Consider the following 17,834-nt stretch of genomic DNA (forward strand, 5'->3'; position numbering starts at 1 on the left):
GGCATTAGTTGGAAAATGAAATGACCCGATTCCAGTAAAAAGGAAAGTGAGACTATTAACAAGAACTTGTATTGTAAGAGGGTAACACTTAACATATTTGCTGTAACTTGGTTTGAAATCACATTGGTGAATTATTCTTTGTAAGTTCAGGTTATGCATTTAGAAAGAGTGATTCATTCCTACAGGATTTCAGAAATGCATGGTTAACATTGTGGGCTGAATATTTGTAACTAAGAATGTTGGATTGAGTCCATCACGCAGCAGTCTGTGTGACTTTTTTTGAATAAGATAGTTTATTTGTTCTTAATTTTTCAAATTTCTTGTGTGGGTATTGCTGTTAATTTATTGTCCAAGCCTAATTAGCTATGAGGCAGTGGGGGGATGCCTTCTCAAATAGCTGCAGTTTTTGTAGCGAAGGTCCTCCTTTTAGGCAGGGAAGTCCATGTTTTGACCCAGCAGCAACAAAGAAAGGGTGATATCTTTGCATGTCAGGGTGGTCAGTGGCTTCATGGGGAACTAGGAGAATGAATTTCTCTGCTGCTGTGTCCACTGCCCTTGTCCCTCTAGCGTGGTCCTGACAGAACTCGAACAGAACATTGGTTATCAGTCGTTGGTGGCAGGTGTCACTCAAAAACATGATCAATTACCCATTCCGTTACTTACTATAGACTAGGCTGATGTGGTGGTAATTAGTCTGATTGGATTTGTCCAGCCTTTTATGAATAGGACATGCCTGAGCAATCTTCCTCTTTGTTGGGTAGGTGGCACTGTTGTAGCTCCACTGAAACAGCTTAGCCTCTGGTTCTTGAGCATAACGCTCCTGCTACACTGCTGGAATGTTTTAAGGGCCAATATTCTTTGTTCTCTGGAGTAATAATGAGGACCTCAAAAGGTGGGATGTGGGTGACCTTTTCGACACGTCTGGCCAAAGATGACTGGAAGTGCTTTTGCCATGTCTCTTGTACATATGCTGGGATAACACCAGCATTGAGAATGGGGATGTTCATGGATCTACCCATTCCCATTAGTTTTTTTAGATATCCACCACCATTCATGAGTGGATGTGGCGATACTGGAGAGTTATGTTGAACACTTGCATGTGGTATCATTTAGTTCTGCATGTTGATCGTAACTTCTACTGTTAAACTCCTTGTGGTGGAGCTGAATTTATAGGTACACCTGGTTCTATTGCCAATATGCTTCTCTGCCCTCTTTGTTGAGCCAGGGTGGGTTGGCTGGTTTGACAGTAATGAAAGAGAGGGAGAGGCTGTGAATGAGTTTTCAGGTTGTAGGGGAAAATATTTCTGATGTCAGAGGTCTACACAGCCTGGTGGATGTCCAATTAGGACCAATTCCCATCTTGAGTTTGAAAGCTTTTAAGTCCTTGAATCAGTCGATTGCCTGCAATCATTGCCCAAACTTATCCAGGTGACTAGCTTTAGAAATTGGACATGAGCTAGGTGCATCTTGTTGAACAACCCAGAATTTAATGAAAGCAGAAAATGCTGGAGCCATCCAGCAGGTTAGGCAACATCTGAGGAAAGAGAAACATTCAACGGTTTAGGTCCGAGATCCCTGTCAGACCTGCTATGTTAACTGTACCACATTAACTGTTTCTCTTACAGTTAAGAAATTGGTCCTAATTCACATGCACCACAAGCACAATATGATGGTAAACGTGTTTAGTGTTCTACTTCTGAAATTCATTGACAACAGCTCAAAACTGGATATCCGCCAAGCAGTGTAGACCTCCAACACCAGAAATATTTTTCCCTACAACCTGAAAACTTAGTGTTGAGTGGTTACAGTGTTTTCTATTTTTAGTTCACATTTCTGGCATCTGCAGTTTTTGGATTTTCAATCCAGAGTTAATGCTTCTGATCGCTATGCAGTGCCCAGTGGCTGCCTGCATTTTTAGTTGGATGTGAAAATTTCCACGGCCACATTTTCCAAGGAACAAAAGAAGTTTAACTAGTGGCATGGCCAACACTGGGGACAGCACGGTGGCGCAGATAGTAGAGCTGCTACCTCACAGCTCCAGTAACCTCGGTTCAACACTGACCTCCGGTGCTGTCTTTGTGGAGTTTGCACCTTCTTCCTATGACCCTGTGGGTTTTTAGGGACTACTCTGGTTTCCTTCCACATTCCAAAGATGTTCGGGTTCGTGGGTTAATTGGCACCTGTAAATTAACCCTACTATGTGTGCAAGTGGCAGAAACTATGGGGATTTGATGGGAATGTGGGGAGAATAAAATAGTATAAACATATTTATACTATTTTATTTTATAAATAAATTTATTTTATTAATTTATACATTTATGAATTAAAATAGTATAAATGTGTGCTTAATGATCGGCATAGACTCAGGGCCGTGGGGCCTGTTTCCGTGCTGTAAGATTCCATGACCCCATTGCTATTTCAACCAAAAACAGGTCAACGTTTATCTTCTTCCTGTCTGTGGGACCATGCATATTTCATTTAACTGCCCTGTTTGGCTGCATATCCCTATACTTCAAAAGTAATTGATTAGCAGTGGACTGTTTTGAAATTTCCTGAGGACATGAAAGATGCTCATAAATGCTCGTACTTTCATTTCTAAATTTACGCTTTTCACATCTTTCTCATGAAATATGATAATCCTCTGCATTGTGCATTGATCTTTGTGTGTTGTTCCATTGCAGGGAAGGACCTTCTACAAAATGGGCCGGAGTAGTTTGGCAGAGAAGGTTCTGAGAGACGCCGTTCAGGCTCTGTCAACATCCCATGAGGCCTGGAACAGCTTGGGAGAGGTGCTGCAAGACCAAGGGAAAAATGAAGATGCTGCAGAGTATTTTCTTACTGCCTTGGAGCTAGAAGCCAGCAGTCCTGTCGTGCCATTTACTGTCATCCCAAGAGGACTTTGAAATCAATTGCATGGGCCACTTTTCATAAATTTTGCACATTCCGACCCTAAGACTTAATTTACTGACTTCTGGAGCAGAGTTCAGCTGTAACGTATCAGGAACGTTTGAGCTGAGCTTCTTTAGCCATACGTTTCCCAAACTTAATTGTGCACCATTCACCACCCAACCACCAATCCTATCGGCTCCTCACCCCCAACACACAGCGAGCCATTCATAATAATCGTTCTGAGACTGTATTAAGCAAATCATGGTACATTTATGGAATCGGCTCCTTGCACTGAACAGTATCCGGGGTAGGGCAAGCGCACAATTCTTTCACAGCAGCTGTGGTGGCATCCTTCCAGAATTGTTTCACTGTGGTGCATGAAGCAGTTGAGATAGATCTGTGTGACTGGTCTCATTCAAATGCTAATTTCAGCATTTTTCAGGGTCTGGAAATCAGAATTCTCTTCCTTCATCCCTTCTGTGGTGGTCAGGCAATTTTGATATCAGCGACCTTTGTGTTGTATGGCACGTTCACATTTAATACTCTTTCAAGGTAAACGGCAGGTAGTTAATTTAGAGAAAGCTCTTTCAAATTGCTTTATTCACAAACCTCAGGAAGTTTTCATAATTTTAAAAATTATTTTCTAGGTAGTTACACACATTTTCGAAGTAAGGCATACTTTACTGTAATCTTTATAGATAACCATTCGATCTGATTATTATTTAAATATATACACTGTGTTCTGAACTTTATTTTCACCAATCATTTGGCTATGTCTTGTATTTATCTTTATTTTCATTAATCTTTCCCTCAACACATAATAGACAGTATTTCCTTTTTTTTCTCCATATCCCTAATGCAAGCATGAATTTCAATCTGACATATTTTCAGTTTTATGTGGTTTATTTTACAACAGACCTAGTCATGGGGAAAGTGCAGTGTTGGTACAACGTTCAGCACATCAAACTGTCAGGATGACAATTTATTGTTCATTCATTGCTTCCTAAATGTCTGATCAGTTAGTTAATCAGACACTACTCAGATATTGGTTGCAATATTCATCCAGTGTGCATTTGGGAACAGTCTTCATGCAGTGCTTTCAATGCCATGATAGTATGTAGTTCTTCAGAAAGTTATTGTATTGTGAAGTAAAACAATATATGTACTGCTCACTAATCAATCTTTTGAGAATATTTAATGTTGACAATGAGAAATCTGCTAGAGTACGATCTTTTTATGCAGGGTCTCTAGAGTTGCAGGTATGTTAAAAAGGACAATCATTTAGCAATCTCATTTGCAAAGAATCTGGCAAATAGAAATGGCATATTGATGCAGTAGGGGTTGTTTCAGTGTTTCACTGCTGAGGATAAAAGCCGCATTTACGATCCCTGTCACATCTCAGAATTGGCATACAACCCATCATCTTTTTATTCCTATATGTAGGAGATGTGTCAAAATTTATCATCATTGGGACAACAGAGAATTGTGTTACTTCTGGCCAGAACCACATTTCGTCTTATTGAGTAAAGACTTTGGGTCTAAAGGATGACAAAATGGGAAGTAATATGCACTGGAAACAGGAAATTAAAACCTTACCTCATTTACTGAATGTCAACCATGTTTTGGCTCATAAGCAAACTAAGCCCCAACACAGTGTAAGTTTCATGAGCTAGGATGGGTTTAACCTTATTTTCATCATATTGAGCAGTAACTCATACTCTTGCTGACTGTCAAGGAATTTCCAGTTGTCATAGTAAATAAACATAAGCAGCTAGTTCCTGAATTGTTTTTGCTACTCCCCAGTGGAGAGCTTTTTCTGCACCTAGTTTCCCACTTATCCCCCTTCCCACCATTCTCCACTCTGATTATAAATTTTGAATAAAAATGATCTGTGTTTATAATTGCTTCCCTCCAAATAGTGCCCCATATTTAGCAGTTTGAAAACATAGGTTTGAATTTGAGGCCAATGTATGGATATGATTTGAACTGTGGCTTGTGCATTATTGAACATTTCAGTTACAACTGCCACCACAAGAAACACATCGTTAACGTAGTTGGTGCAGGTGCTGCAGCACAGACTAAGTACAGACGAGAGCATCCCAAGTAGACCAACTATAACCCCCATTAAAGATTCTTCTGCTATTGCACACTTCATTGTTGTGATCACTGCTTTGTGTGTCCTGTGTATCTGTGCCTTCACGTTACAGTGCAGAATCTGAGCGCTGGCTCCAGCACTAGAAGCAGGGTGCACATTCAGGTGTTCTAAAGGTTTTATTTACACCTTAACACTTTTGGCTGTGGAATCTTCCATCATGTGAAGGAAGGTACAAATTACCTACCAGTGTGAATGGAACACATTTATGGCTCAGGTGGTCTGAGAACAAAAACTAGTTTTTTGGCAGTCAGTCAGAATTAATTCAACTAATTTAACATGGAGTCATACAGCACGGAAACAGACCCAACTGCTCCATGCCGACTAAGGTTCCCATGTAAGCTAGTCCCATTTGCCTGCATTATCCCTCTAAACCTTTCTTATCCATGTACCTGTCCAAGCACCTTTTAAATGTTGTTAATGTACCTCTGTCCTGCAACCAGTTGCTTGAGATCCATTGTCAGGTAATCTGGTGCAAAAGAGGGAGGGGGAGCAGGGTGCCAGCAAGGTTTAAAATCCCATTTGACATAACTCCATCACTGAATATGTTCAGCACACTGGAGCCATTTCTTTCCTATTCCATTCACCTGCTGTATCTTCATGTCAACTTAATTGCAGCTAATTGACTTTGACTTGAGGATTATAAAAGTAGCAAGAGTAGAATCAGTCATTAATAAGTCAATTTGGAATGCAGTCACATGATAGATGCTAGGAGGCAGGAGACTGCTACTGAGCCTCTCCTGTAGTGCAGCAGTATTGCTTCCAACACTGCACTCCATCCCATTCTTCCCTCTCCTCGCCCTCCTTTCCGCTCCCTCCTACCCCCATGCTGTGTTTATCTTTATTTGGGGCTCAATTTATGTTAAGTGTAAAATGTGACAGCGACTGAGGTAATTTTGGGACTATGGAGTCATTAAGCTTGATTAAGGAAAGTTTCTCGAGAAGGTAGCAAGGGATGAAGAAATGGGTCTTTTATCATTTTTGTGCAGAATTTAGATATTCCTCACGCACTGTCAACTTAGGAACGGTTAAACCTGGAATCCTGAAAGATTCTAATTTGATCGGACTGAATCTGAGAAAAATTTATGGAATGAATGTCAGTCTGTTTCTGTTTTCATATGTTTACCATAATCCACATCTCTAGATTAGCCATAGAGTTATACAGCACGGAAAAAGGCCCTTTGGTTCAATTTATCCATGGTGACCGAATTACCTGCCTGAGCTAGTCCCATTTGCCTGCATTTATCCCATATTCCTCTAAAATGTTCTTATCCACGTACCTGTCTGAATGTCTTTTAAGCATCATTAACCATCAAGATGCCAGCAGTCTGATTTAAATCTCCAGATGGAATACACAAAGCTCCTTCAGTAATGTAGGCTGTATTTCCTCAGGCATTCAGCACATTGCCCTTTGCTTTAGTGGCTAGGACACTGAATACTCTGTAAAAACTGCATGTTTCCTTAATGAGGATGTTTTTGCCCCTCGGGTTAACAGTGATATTAATTAGGGTATAAAACATAGAACAGTCCAGCACTGGACAGGCCATTTGGCCCACGATATTGTGCCGATCTTGATGCCAGTTTATTCTAAATGTCCTCCTCCTGTGTATCGTCCAACGTCCCTCCATTCCCTTCACATTCATGTGTCTATCTAAAAGCCTCTTGAACCCCACCAAACTGCCTGCTTCCACCACTACCCCTGGTGACCCATTCCAGGCACCCACTGCTCTCTGTGTTAAAAAAAACTTGCCCCTCATGTCGCCTTTAAACCCCACCTCTAACCTTTGGTTTCTGATGTACTGTTTGAGATTAGATCTTAATGTAGACTTTGTGGGAGTTTTAGAAGCAGAGAGGCAGTGAAAAGGTTTAAATTTCTGTGATCATGTTGATTAGCTAATTTGAGCATTTTTAAAATTGCGCATCTGTTTTTGCTGCTTGATTGGAAAAAAACTTAAGGAAATGCCATTGATTGTTTAAAATTGATTATTTTACTGCATTTGAGCTTGCACAATCATTTGCTGTCACTAACTATGCAAGTTACTCTTCCATTCACTGTAAGACATTCCTCTACCAGCTAATGAGCATCTAAAGTTTGTCAGAATTAAAGAGGGCAATTTATTTTTTGTAATTCTAACTTTTTATTGGGAGGTGGTGTCAATTTAGAGATCAATTGATACTATGAAATAGAATCCTTGCTGAGGCCCCTGCAGTCTTTTGAATAGTGACACAATATTTACTTGGGTTTCAGCTTCACATTTCCTGCACTGGGTGTAAGTTGTCTAGAGTCTACAACAGGAACTTGGAAGGCACCATTATTAATTCACATTGTGGACCACTCTAGAAGGTACTACTGGTTTGTTATGTTATAAAAGTGTATAATGCCAAGGGAAATATACTTCTGACCACTTGAGGCACTTTGTCCTACAGATCATTAATGCCTGTCACACAAAAATCATATACTGTTAATATTTCCAGGACTTCAGAAATTGTACAAGGAAGTGTGAAGTAATTTTTTTGGTAGAGGTGTTATTCAGGGAATGAAGACTGGTTTTTAACATAATTTTCACAACAAAGGAACTGATACTAAATAATTAAATGGAACCTGTCACAAGGTACATGTTTGAACAATACAAAGATGAGTATTTATTTTGCTGTATATAAGTGCACTCTGGCCAGCTATAGCTGGGAAACAACTGTATCAGATGTGGCTTGAGTATTTCAACTGTTGATTTTGCAATCTCCTAAGTGCACTGAGTTACAGTAAATAAATATGACTCCTGTATCTAAAATCACCCAAAATATATTTAATGCTGTGTTGAAATCACAATCTGTTATGTTGCGTAACTATTATGCCTTATAATAGTGAATTTTATTGGTAGGCAAGACCTATTTGAGTTACCCAATGTTTTCAGGACATTGCTTCTCAGGTACTTCAGTGAGGGAGTTAATTGGCTTGTGATTCATATCTTTAGTAATTAATCATTTTAATGACTATTTAGATATTATATAGCACAATGTATTTAATATTTCAGGGAAAGAAATGGTGGTTGAACTTTACAGTCAGAATTTTGCTTCTGGTTCTTGTAGAGTAGGATTGCACGGACTTTTAGTTAATTGTGCCTTCATGATGGGACCCAGTGACATGGACCATCAGTACCTCAGCACCTTATATGCAACAGTTTGATGTGATCTAAAGCTGCATTTCCTCACATTGCAAGTGTATGAACTTGACTCTGGGATGGTTGCCTATATAGAGGAATAAGAACCATACAGAATGATTGTTAGATCCAAATGGCATTTCCAGAGGTAAGGAGCAGCTTTCCCATCTGTTTGTCTTAGGGAAAGGAGCAAGATGTAGGAAAGCTAAAATGTGAATAGGGGGTATAAGAACAGAATGAAAAGGTACATATCATGTTGACTGACCCATTGTTAGAGTGAGGTCACATCAATACAAAGACATGGATAATGTTTTACAACACAATCCAAATTCCAAGACTTCAAGCAGTTGGATGCCTCTTACAGATTGTTGGACTTGAATTCTGGGATGTTTGATTATGTGGAATTAACATGGCTCAATGAGAATGATGGTTGTCATTGTAGTGGCTGACTTATGATCTGGATTTGTACACAGTGTTAACGTAAGGTACAGTCATTATGTAGTGATTAAATAATGAAATAAATTGCTCTGTGCATAATCCTTTGGGCTTCTTGTTGCTGATGTGATGCCTTTACTTACTGACAAATTTAAGTTTAATTTTTGAGCTATTGAAGCTGAATTTCTCCCATATTAGAGTCATAGAGTAATACAGCACAAAAACAGGCCCTTCGGCCCAACTCGTCCGTGCCAACCAAGATGCCCATGTAAGCTGGTCCCATCTCTCTAAACCTTTCCTATCCATGTACCTGTCCAAGTGCCTTTTAAATGTTATTGTACCTGCCTCAACCACTTCCTTTGACAGCTTCTTCTATATATGCACCACCCTCTGTGTGAACAAGTTAAAACTTTATTTTTTCAAAACTTTATTTATACAGCACGGTAAGACGCCCTTCTGGCCCAACGACCCCGTGCCGCCCAATTACACCCATGTTAACCTACTAACCCGTATGTCTTTGGAATGTGGGAGGAAATCAGAAGAAACCCACACAGTCATGGGGAGAACATACAAACTCCTTACAGACAGCCATGGGAATTGAACCCCTATTGCTGGCACTGTAAGAGCGTTACACTAACCGCTACACTACCGTGCTGCGCAAGTTGCCCCTTAGGTCCCTTTTTAAATTTTTCCTCTCTCACCTTAAACCAATGCCCTCTAGATTTTAATTCTTTTTCCTGGGAAAAGGGCTGTGTGCATTTACCCTATCTATGCCCCTCATAATTTTAATACACCTCTATAAAATCACCCCTTGGTCTCCTATGCTCCACTGAATAAGGCCCTAGCCTGCCCTGTAACTCAGGCCCTCAAGTCCTGGCATCATTCTCATAAATCTTCTTTGCACTCTTTCTAGTCTTATGGTGCCTTTCCTACAACAGGGTAACCACAACTGTACACAATACTCCAACTGCAACGTAGCCTCCCAATTCCTGTACTCAGTGCCCTGACTGATGAAGGCCTTCTTCACCACCCTGTCTACCTGTGACGCCACTCTCTGGGATTGTTTTGTGTATCCTACAACACTGAATTGGGAATTAAAGTGTTACTGTCACTGGTTGAAACTCTACGTAAGGGTAGTTATACCTACAGAATCATGTCTTTGCTTCTTTGTGCAGATGGCAGTTTTACAAATAAAATTGTATATACACAAGCCTGTCAATTTTTGGACCAAGCTTACTGAAAGGAATCTGAACTATGGATCTCCTTTTCACCAACTTGCTGCACCAATACAAGGGCCTGGGTAACATTAGAACCTCCACCTACCTCCTGTCACATGAGGGTAGGAGATGAGGGTGAGGGGTGGGCCCTGCCATGAAGAGGTCTGAGAGAAACTTCGACAACGAGGTAAGTCGACGGGAAAACACTGGCCAAAACCTCCAGTGGTTTTGGGATTTCTGATTTGTGTCTACTTGTGTGAGAATCCTGGACTTGTTGAAACTTTCAGAAGGAAATGACAGCAGTTATTTATAAAAATTACAAGTGCTTCCCTGCAAAGTCCAGCCCTTTATTAAGTTAGCCCGACACGGAGACTCTAAGGCTCAATGTGGCAGTTTTCCAGACCAGCTGACATCTGCTAACTCAATGCGGACTGAGAATTGGATCTAGAATGTTTGCAGAATAATGGCTTACTCCTGGACCACTTGACCTACTTACAAACTAAGGTGCTGGAGGAAGCTCAGTATGATTGTTAAAAAAGAGGTACTGTGAGCAATTCCCAGGCTGTAATTTCATCTTAAGGTTTAGATGACGGTTATAAATTGCTCAGGCCTTATGCTTGTGGTTTATGACATCATTTGACCTGTTGATTAGGTTACTGCCATGTAATCGCTCCCTAGTGTCTGTCTGCCTTGTAATACATATTACATACTTCATCTCTCTAGAAAACAACCTGCTCTTCAGTGATCACAACATTCAGAGAAGACAGGCAGACCTGCATTTATATAGGTCCTTTCACAGCTCTTGGAAGACGGCCCAAATGCTTGATCACCATTTGCACTTTTGAAGTTACTGTTATGTAGGAAATATGCCAATTAATTTGTGCATGGCAAGTTCCCATGAACAGCAATGCGAGAAGCATCAGTGTAATCTCTTAAAGTGATGTTGATGAAGGGTAAATATTTGGCCAAGACACCAGGCAGAACCACACTGCCATGGGATTTTTTAAATCCTCCTTTGTGACTACACAGAGCATCAGTTTAATAAATTTAGCAGTGTACACTTCCTCTCTACTAGATTGTCACTTTACATTCTTGTGCTCTGTTATCTGCAGTGAGACTTGAACCCATGTCCTTACAGTGAGGTGAGAGTTCTACCACCAAAGCCAGTGCTGAAGCATAAATGTTTCGAGAATTTTACTTCCCACTCCACTTCCCTGAGGCCAGTTCTTAAATTTTTCATGTGGAGTTCTGGAAGTACTTTTTTTAATAACCATTCCTCCTAGATATGGCCGTTTCTCATAGAAGTACTTTTTTTTATTATATCACACAAATTAGTGCTGTAAGATCCGCTTAGTTGCAGCCTTTCAAGGTTAAAGGCTCTGAGTTTCTCCACAAGTTGCTTGCAAGTCAGCCCTCTGATGCCCAGGACTGGCCTCTTCGTTTTTCTCTGCTTCTCAGTGGTGAGATTGAACACTGTGCTCAAGGTATGGTCCAACTTGCCATTTGCCAGCCTGAAGATTATTTACTAACAATGTATTCAGCATTATTTTTATCTGATTGCTATTTCACAGCGACACTGACCACTTTACGGTATTGTTTAAGGTCACACCTCAGCTACTTGGGTCTGAGTTCATACCAGGGTGAAGCTGGAGATAAATGCGACAGCAAAGCTTGAAGCACGTTGTTGCATGTGTAATCTCAGCCTATTTTGGCAGAGACAAACTATGATTGCAGGCTCCTGAAAGGTGCAGAGTACTTTTGACATGGCAATGGTGGGTAACTTCATTTACAAAGTTGCAAACCCAGCCATGATGCAGTCTCAGCTTGCTTGGGGACTGCAATGGAGTCCTGTCAAGTAAACTGAGCTTGCTGTCATCAAACCATTGTTCACAGAGGCTCATGGGGTGAACAGCAGACCTACATACTGTTGAGAGAAACAAAGGACTGCAGATGCTGGAATCTCGATGAAAAACTCTATGATGCTGGAGGAACACAGCAGTCCAGATAGCATCTGTGGACAAAAGCAGACGGTCAACGTTTCGGATCAGGACCCTTCTTCAGTCCTGACCTGAATCGTTGACTGCCTGCTTTTCTCCACGGATGCTGCCTGGCCTGCTGAGTTCCTCCAGCATCACAGTGTTTTTCATCTACATACCGTTGACGGATTAATGGGATCGCTGAGGCTCTGCACCCCCCCCCCCCCCCAGTAGTTGCAGTAACCTGTCAGCCATCCAGCCATGTTGAAAGGTTTCTAGGCATAAAGCTCACCCTTCAAGACGATCTGCAGTGTCCTCCATCAGACATGTTGCAGTCATTGCATTGTGAAGAGCATGAGGGCTGGGAAAAGCACATGAAAGATTTGCAGGACTGTACAAATTTTTTGTTGACTTTGGATGCAATATGATGTGATCTCATTGATATCATTGTTGTGGAATGCTTACTTAGTAGTGGATTTTATTTTTGCATCGTGAACAAGCAGAATTTGTGATAGCCAATGACAGAGGGAAATTAATTCATGGGACTCGTGGCAAGTGGGGAACATGGGAAGTGAAATTCTGCACAGACTATGTAAGCAGAAAGATGCTACTTAAATTGTACCTGTTCTTCCTCCTCTTTCTTCACCTCCTCACCTCGGGCAGGTGAGTTGTGCACTATGTGCAGTCTACTTCAAATCTTGCAGGGTACCGAAGGCTTCTCTGGAGTGATGTGGCCAGCTGAACCGATGTTTCAGCATGTTGATGGTCTGCCTTATCACATCTCATGTGGCACAATGGCTTGCAATCTACATATTCTTGTATGCTGGGTTCATCAAGCAAATTGCCAATGGATAGATCTTGTCACCTTTGTTTGGCTACAGTGGCTCAAATACAGGTAGCTCAATGGACTATTGAGTACAAAAGTAGTACAAAAGCATCAGGAGTGCTGCCAGATGATTGGGCTTTGACATACATGATTCACTGCCTATGATCACACACCGTCTGAAATTCCTGTCAGTTCTAATATAGGGCAGTGTTGACATGTGATATTGGCAAAAGCAATGTGTGTGCAGTCAGTGGCATCCTGTACCAGAGAAACCAGCAAATGCACTGAAATCAATTGCTCAATCAGTGAGAATGAATGTGATTATCTCTCTTTGGAAGGAGAATTCAATGACCTTTCTGTTACAACAATGCACTACAAACAATAAGATCTTGCAAAAATTTCCAACCCCTGTCTAGAAGGAGCCAGACAGTTTACTCTCCTGGTCATCTTGGGAGTAATGTAGTCCTTGCCCTGCTCTGAGTTTTCAGTTGTTTGTGGAACCAATGGCAGATTTAAGTGGGGACCTGCTTACGAAACACATGTACCTCATGCATTGTTGCTTGTGAATTTGGAGGGAGGTGGGTGAGCTTTCCTGCCCATGAGTACATACTCAGCCCTGCAAAGTTAAGAAAGGAGCTCCAAAGCAGCAATGTTGTCATCAAGTCAATATTGTGCACTACTTGGTATTCTGCATATTTTCAGTGACTGTTCAAATCACAGACGCTAACTTCCTCACCAATACCATTTCTGGTGTTATTTGCCATTTTGAAGCTCTTAAGACAATTGTAGCACCAAAAGGTGAATCTAGTTTTCTGGCATACATAACAATCATTCTTAGATGAGTTTCTCTCCTTACTTCTGTAAAATCCAAAGCTGTTAAACAAAGTCCTTGGTTCACACTCCTAAACTCGATTGGCATCCAGTGATTTGTGCTGAAAGGCATGCTTCTGTGTTGAACATGGTTTTGATGTCTTTAAGCCACTTTCACCATCTTGCAGGAATGGATTGTCGACACTGCCTGTTCATAATGGCTTTGGAAAATGCTGTCACCGATGAACCCAATCCCACCAAACCTGAATGTCTTCCAGAGGGAAGAAAAGTGAAAGCAGTGATTATTTTCCATGTTGTACCTGTAATACCTTCTAAGCTTCAACTTGGTGGTGTTCGCCTGTTTGTAATAGATTCCACAAATACACATGAACAATCCACTCATGCTAACCCCTCCTACCCCCATTCCATTATCACTCATGTCCAAAACTATTAAATGTTAATTCTATATTCATGTAAAGAAGTAAGGATAAGGTCATTTGCCCTTTAACTGTGCACAGAACAAAATGAGTTAACAGTGAATTCCTTCACATTCCAGTAGCAAGTCTCTTACGGAATGGTCAAAGAGCTTGGAATTTTCCCACACAGGCTGATTCTGATTCCATAGCTACTTTATCAAAAGAAAACAGCATGTTTATACTGATAAGTATCCCCTATGTATTTCTGAAAAAATCTCATAACACAGGGTTTTAATATTTATTACTCAGCAGATGTTGGAATATTACACTGTATAAGAGCCAATGGGAAATTAATGAGGTAAGAATTCTATTCTCTTATGGAACTAACATAAAGAACAACTTAGCTGGTTCAGAACTGGCTACAAGCCAATATCTTGTTTTTTAAGTAACAGATTCTTCCAGTTTGAACTCCTGATGAATGGCCTAATCTGAAACATAAGCCATTCTTTACTTCTTCACATGTTGACAGGCCTTCATTCTGTTTCAGTTTTTCTCATATATCTATTAAGAAGCTCAATTACCTAGCACTGGAAAGGTGTATAAGTGAAATGAATGTGTATGTAACGCAGAAAGGATAAAGTTTAGAATCTAATTCTGTGGAACCTATGATTCAGATCCAGTGCTTGTCCAGACTTGACTCTGAAATGTTGCAGCAAAGCAAGCACCAGGGTTACTGTAATTTGAAAACATTGTTCTTATAAGGCAAAAAGGTGCCCATGAGTGTCTGTAACTTTGCGGTTAAAATGTAGAGGTTTGTTGCAAGCCCACTAATACTAGTGCCTCCTTGCAGAGTTTGCAGGAAAACTCAGTTCTTGATACAAGAAGGAGCAAGTGATTTCAATTACAAAAGGCACTGAAAGGTTGTCAGATTGCTCGCTGTGCAAGGTTCATGATGCGGCAGGTACACAAAGCCTGGGGATTGTTATGGGCACTGTTACAATTAATCAGTCAACACTTTTGAAACAAATTACTCTACTATTTTAGTGGAAGATTTAGTATCCCAATTAAAATGATGCACAGAGAAATTTGATGTGTGTGTGATAGCATTCATGTAATCACGTCCAGGCTTATATTTCCAGTGATGAGTAATTTGTAGTATGAATTACTTGGACGACAGTGGTGAAAGGGTAAAGGCTTGCAGGTGTCTCTGATAAATTTTCCACAAAAAGTAAAAATAATTAGGTCCAAAAAGAAGTCTGCCTTGTTAATGATAGATTTAGGGTGCTTTTTCTGGCAAATTACATTGAAGGTCTTTACTTTCATCACATTGGCACTTGGTGAGATATTCCCAGTTGTTGTCCATGAACCTTGCTCCCAAAACAAAGGAAATTATATTCATTGCTCTGGCCCCAGTTCTCCCCTCCACTTGCCCGGCCCATAATACTAAAAGCAATGCCCAATACGTCTAATGGATTATTGACCTATTGGTGGCATGGAGGGTTCTTCATCAGTCCAATTTACAATGTTGTTTAAAAAGCAATTATGTTGGAACATTGTGAATAGGAGCAGACTATTCAACCCCTGCGGCCTGATATTCAGTTAGATTATGGTTGATTTGCCACTCAAATTAATTTTACTGCTTTGTTCCACTTCCCTTGGCAAAATTGCCTAGCGAAAGTCTACTTCAGTCCTGAAATTTATAAATGTCCCAACATCCACAGCCTGTTGGAGGATATGGTTGCAGATTTCTACATATCTTGGCACTAAAAAGTGCTTCCTGATTTTGTTCCTGAATGGCCAAGGTTGCACTGCTCTTAATTCCCCCATTATGGGCCCTATCATTTTAGCTGGCTCAATCTGAAATGAGTGAAAGGAATCACTTATTTAGATTCTGGCTCATGATGGAAATTACTTGTTTCTTGGTAGAATCAGTGAAATGATTGCTGATAAGAACACTTTGTTCAGTACTGATCTCCTTCCTCAGATTAAGTTCCTGCAAATAATCAGGAGTCACGATCCACTTTACTGCAGGATCAACAAGGGTTATGCTCTTTGCTGTGACAGAGCTGACCCTGCCCACCATTCCTGTCAACCCATAACTTATTCTAGATATCCTAGAATAGACAGTAGTGTCGTGGGGCAGGCACGGTAGTGCAGCGGTTAGCGTAACGCTATTACAGCACCAGCAACCCAGGTTCAATTCCAGCCACTGTCATATAATAATTATTTTTCTTGGAAACTAGATTCCCCAAAGCCTATAGTGCAGCACCACATGCTGACTCATGGCTCTTGAGAACAGTATCCATTCACAGCAAGTCCTTGTTGGGCCCGCAGGACAACTTTTTCACTAAGTTGAATGGCAGAAGAATTTCACTCACAGATAAATGATCTGCAGTCAACATCCCCTGGACCAAAGGAAAGACTTGCACTACTATAGCATTTATCATGTCCTCAAACTACCCCACATGTTTTGAAGTGTACTCAATGTTGTAATGTAGGAGAACTAGCAGTCAATTTATACCCAGCAAGTTCCCAGAAGTGCAATAGTGACAAAATAAAATGCCTGCCACGTTGCTCTCCATAAAGGGAAAGACATTGAACTGGATACTAAGGATAACTCCCAGGGATCCATTATTTAAAACAGATCTTCCTTTTCCAACTAAGAGAGTACTGGCATCTCTGAGAATGTAGCACACCATCAGATACACCCTGTAGTATCAGTTTCTGTTCAACTCCCTGGAGTGGGACATATCCCACAACCAGCATTCTCAAAGGCCCACAGGACTCAACTAACTGCAACTAAAATCTAAAGATTTTACACCTACTGTTTCCACAGCAATGAAGAATTTGGATACAATGGTTACTGCTGAAGAATAGGCATTACTGAAAGATCAGAAACCCAGCCAAAGGATTCCAAGTATGTTATGAAGTTGGTCAGAAAAATAAATCTGCCTGCTACATTAATGAGAAACAAGGTGTTCTAGAAAGTTGTGATTTTGGTGCATTAGCTACAGTTGAAGCTATTTGGGTTCAAGTGGTTCAAACTAATTGAGTATTGGCACTTTTTATGACTTCCAAGGTCAAGAGGCCCATTATGATGAGAGCATAAATTACTAAAGTATCTGAATCAGGACTAATTTGAAAAGGCAATGAGGTGGATTGTTGTATGCTGAATGCCACAAAGACTAAAACATACTTTAATGTGGCAATCCAGTTGAGACTAAAGTTAGATGCAGATAACATTTAAAAATAAAGAAGAGTTTTACATAGATCAAGCTATTGGTCCTAATAGAATGGACCTTCTCCTTAAAACTTGGTAAGGGTAGAGACACAAGAGCCTGCAGATACTGGAATATGGAGCAAAACGCAAACTACTGGAGTAACTCAGTGGGTTAAGCAGCATCTGTGGAGACAGAGGGACAGCTAATGTTTTGGGTTAAGACCCTGCATCAGGACTGGTAACGAGAGAGATTATTTTAAAGAATTGGAAGGAGTTTTGTATTAAAAATTAATCCAGACTGGGAACTGAAAAGCTCTTTAACTACCCATTTGTGATAGAATGTTATCAGAGATGGTCTGTATGACCAGTTTGAAGGAGAAAGGGTTTGTGCATTTGTATACAGGATGTGGAAGCAATGTGAGTATTTATTGTTCATCCTGACTCCGGTTTTATGATTACATTATGGAGACCACCTTTTTTTTATCAACTTGAATTTGAGTTCCCCAGCTGCCATGGTGGGTTCAAACTTGTGTCTGTGGGTCAGCGGTCCAGGTCTATGACTGCTAGTCCAGTAACTTGCTCACTCTTCTACTGTACCGGCTGCTCAAAGCACTTCCACAGCAGGAATTAAATCTACGGTTGTCATTCTTCCCTCAGGAGTACCACTCTCAGCTCTGAATCACAAGCTCGTGGGTTTAAACCCCACTCCAGAGGTTTTAAGTGCATAATATAGGC

The 17,834-nt window shown here is 40.7% G+C and overlaps 1 protein-coding gene across 1 annotated transcript in view; it reads left to right on the plus strand.

Annotated features, from left to right (window-relative positions):
* Nucleotides 1-8,710, plus strand: part of LOC127568011 (tetratricopeptide repeat protein 7A-like) — a 180,820-nt gene extending 172,110 nt beyond the window's left edge. Inside the window, exon 21 of the mRNA XM_052011257.1 lies at nt 2,682-8,710. Coding sequence (XP_051867217.1) covers nt 2,682-2,903 — 222 coding nt within the window. The 3' untranslated portion in view covers nt 2,904-8,710. The remainder of the gene's footprint in view (nt 1-2,681) is intronic.
* Nucleotides 8,711-17,834: the final 9,124 nt, after the last annotated feature.

The sequence above is a fragment of the Pristis pectinata genome, chromosome 3, assembly GCF_009764475.1.
Source record: "Pristis pectinata isolate sPriPec2 chromosome 3, sPriPec2.1.pri, whole genome shotgun sequence".
In the NCBI taxonomy this organism is placed as follows: domain Eukaryota; kingdom Metazoa; phylum Chordata; class Chondrichthyes; order Rhinopristiformes; family Pristidae; genus Pristis; species Pristis pectinata.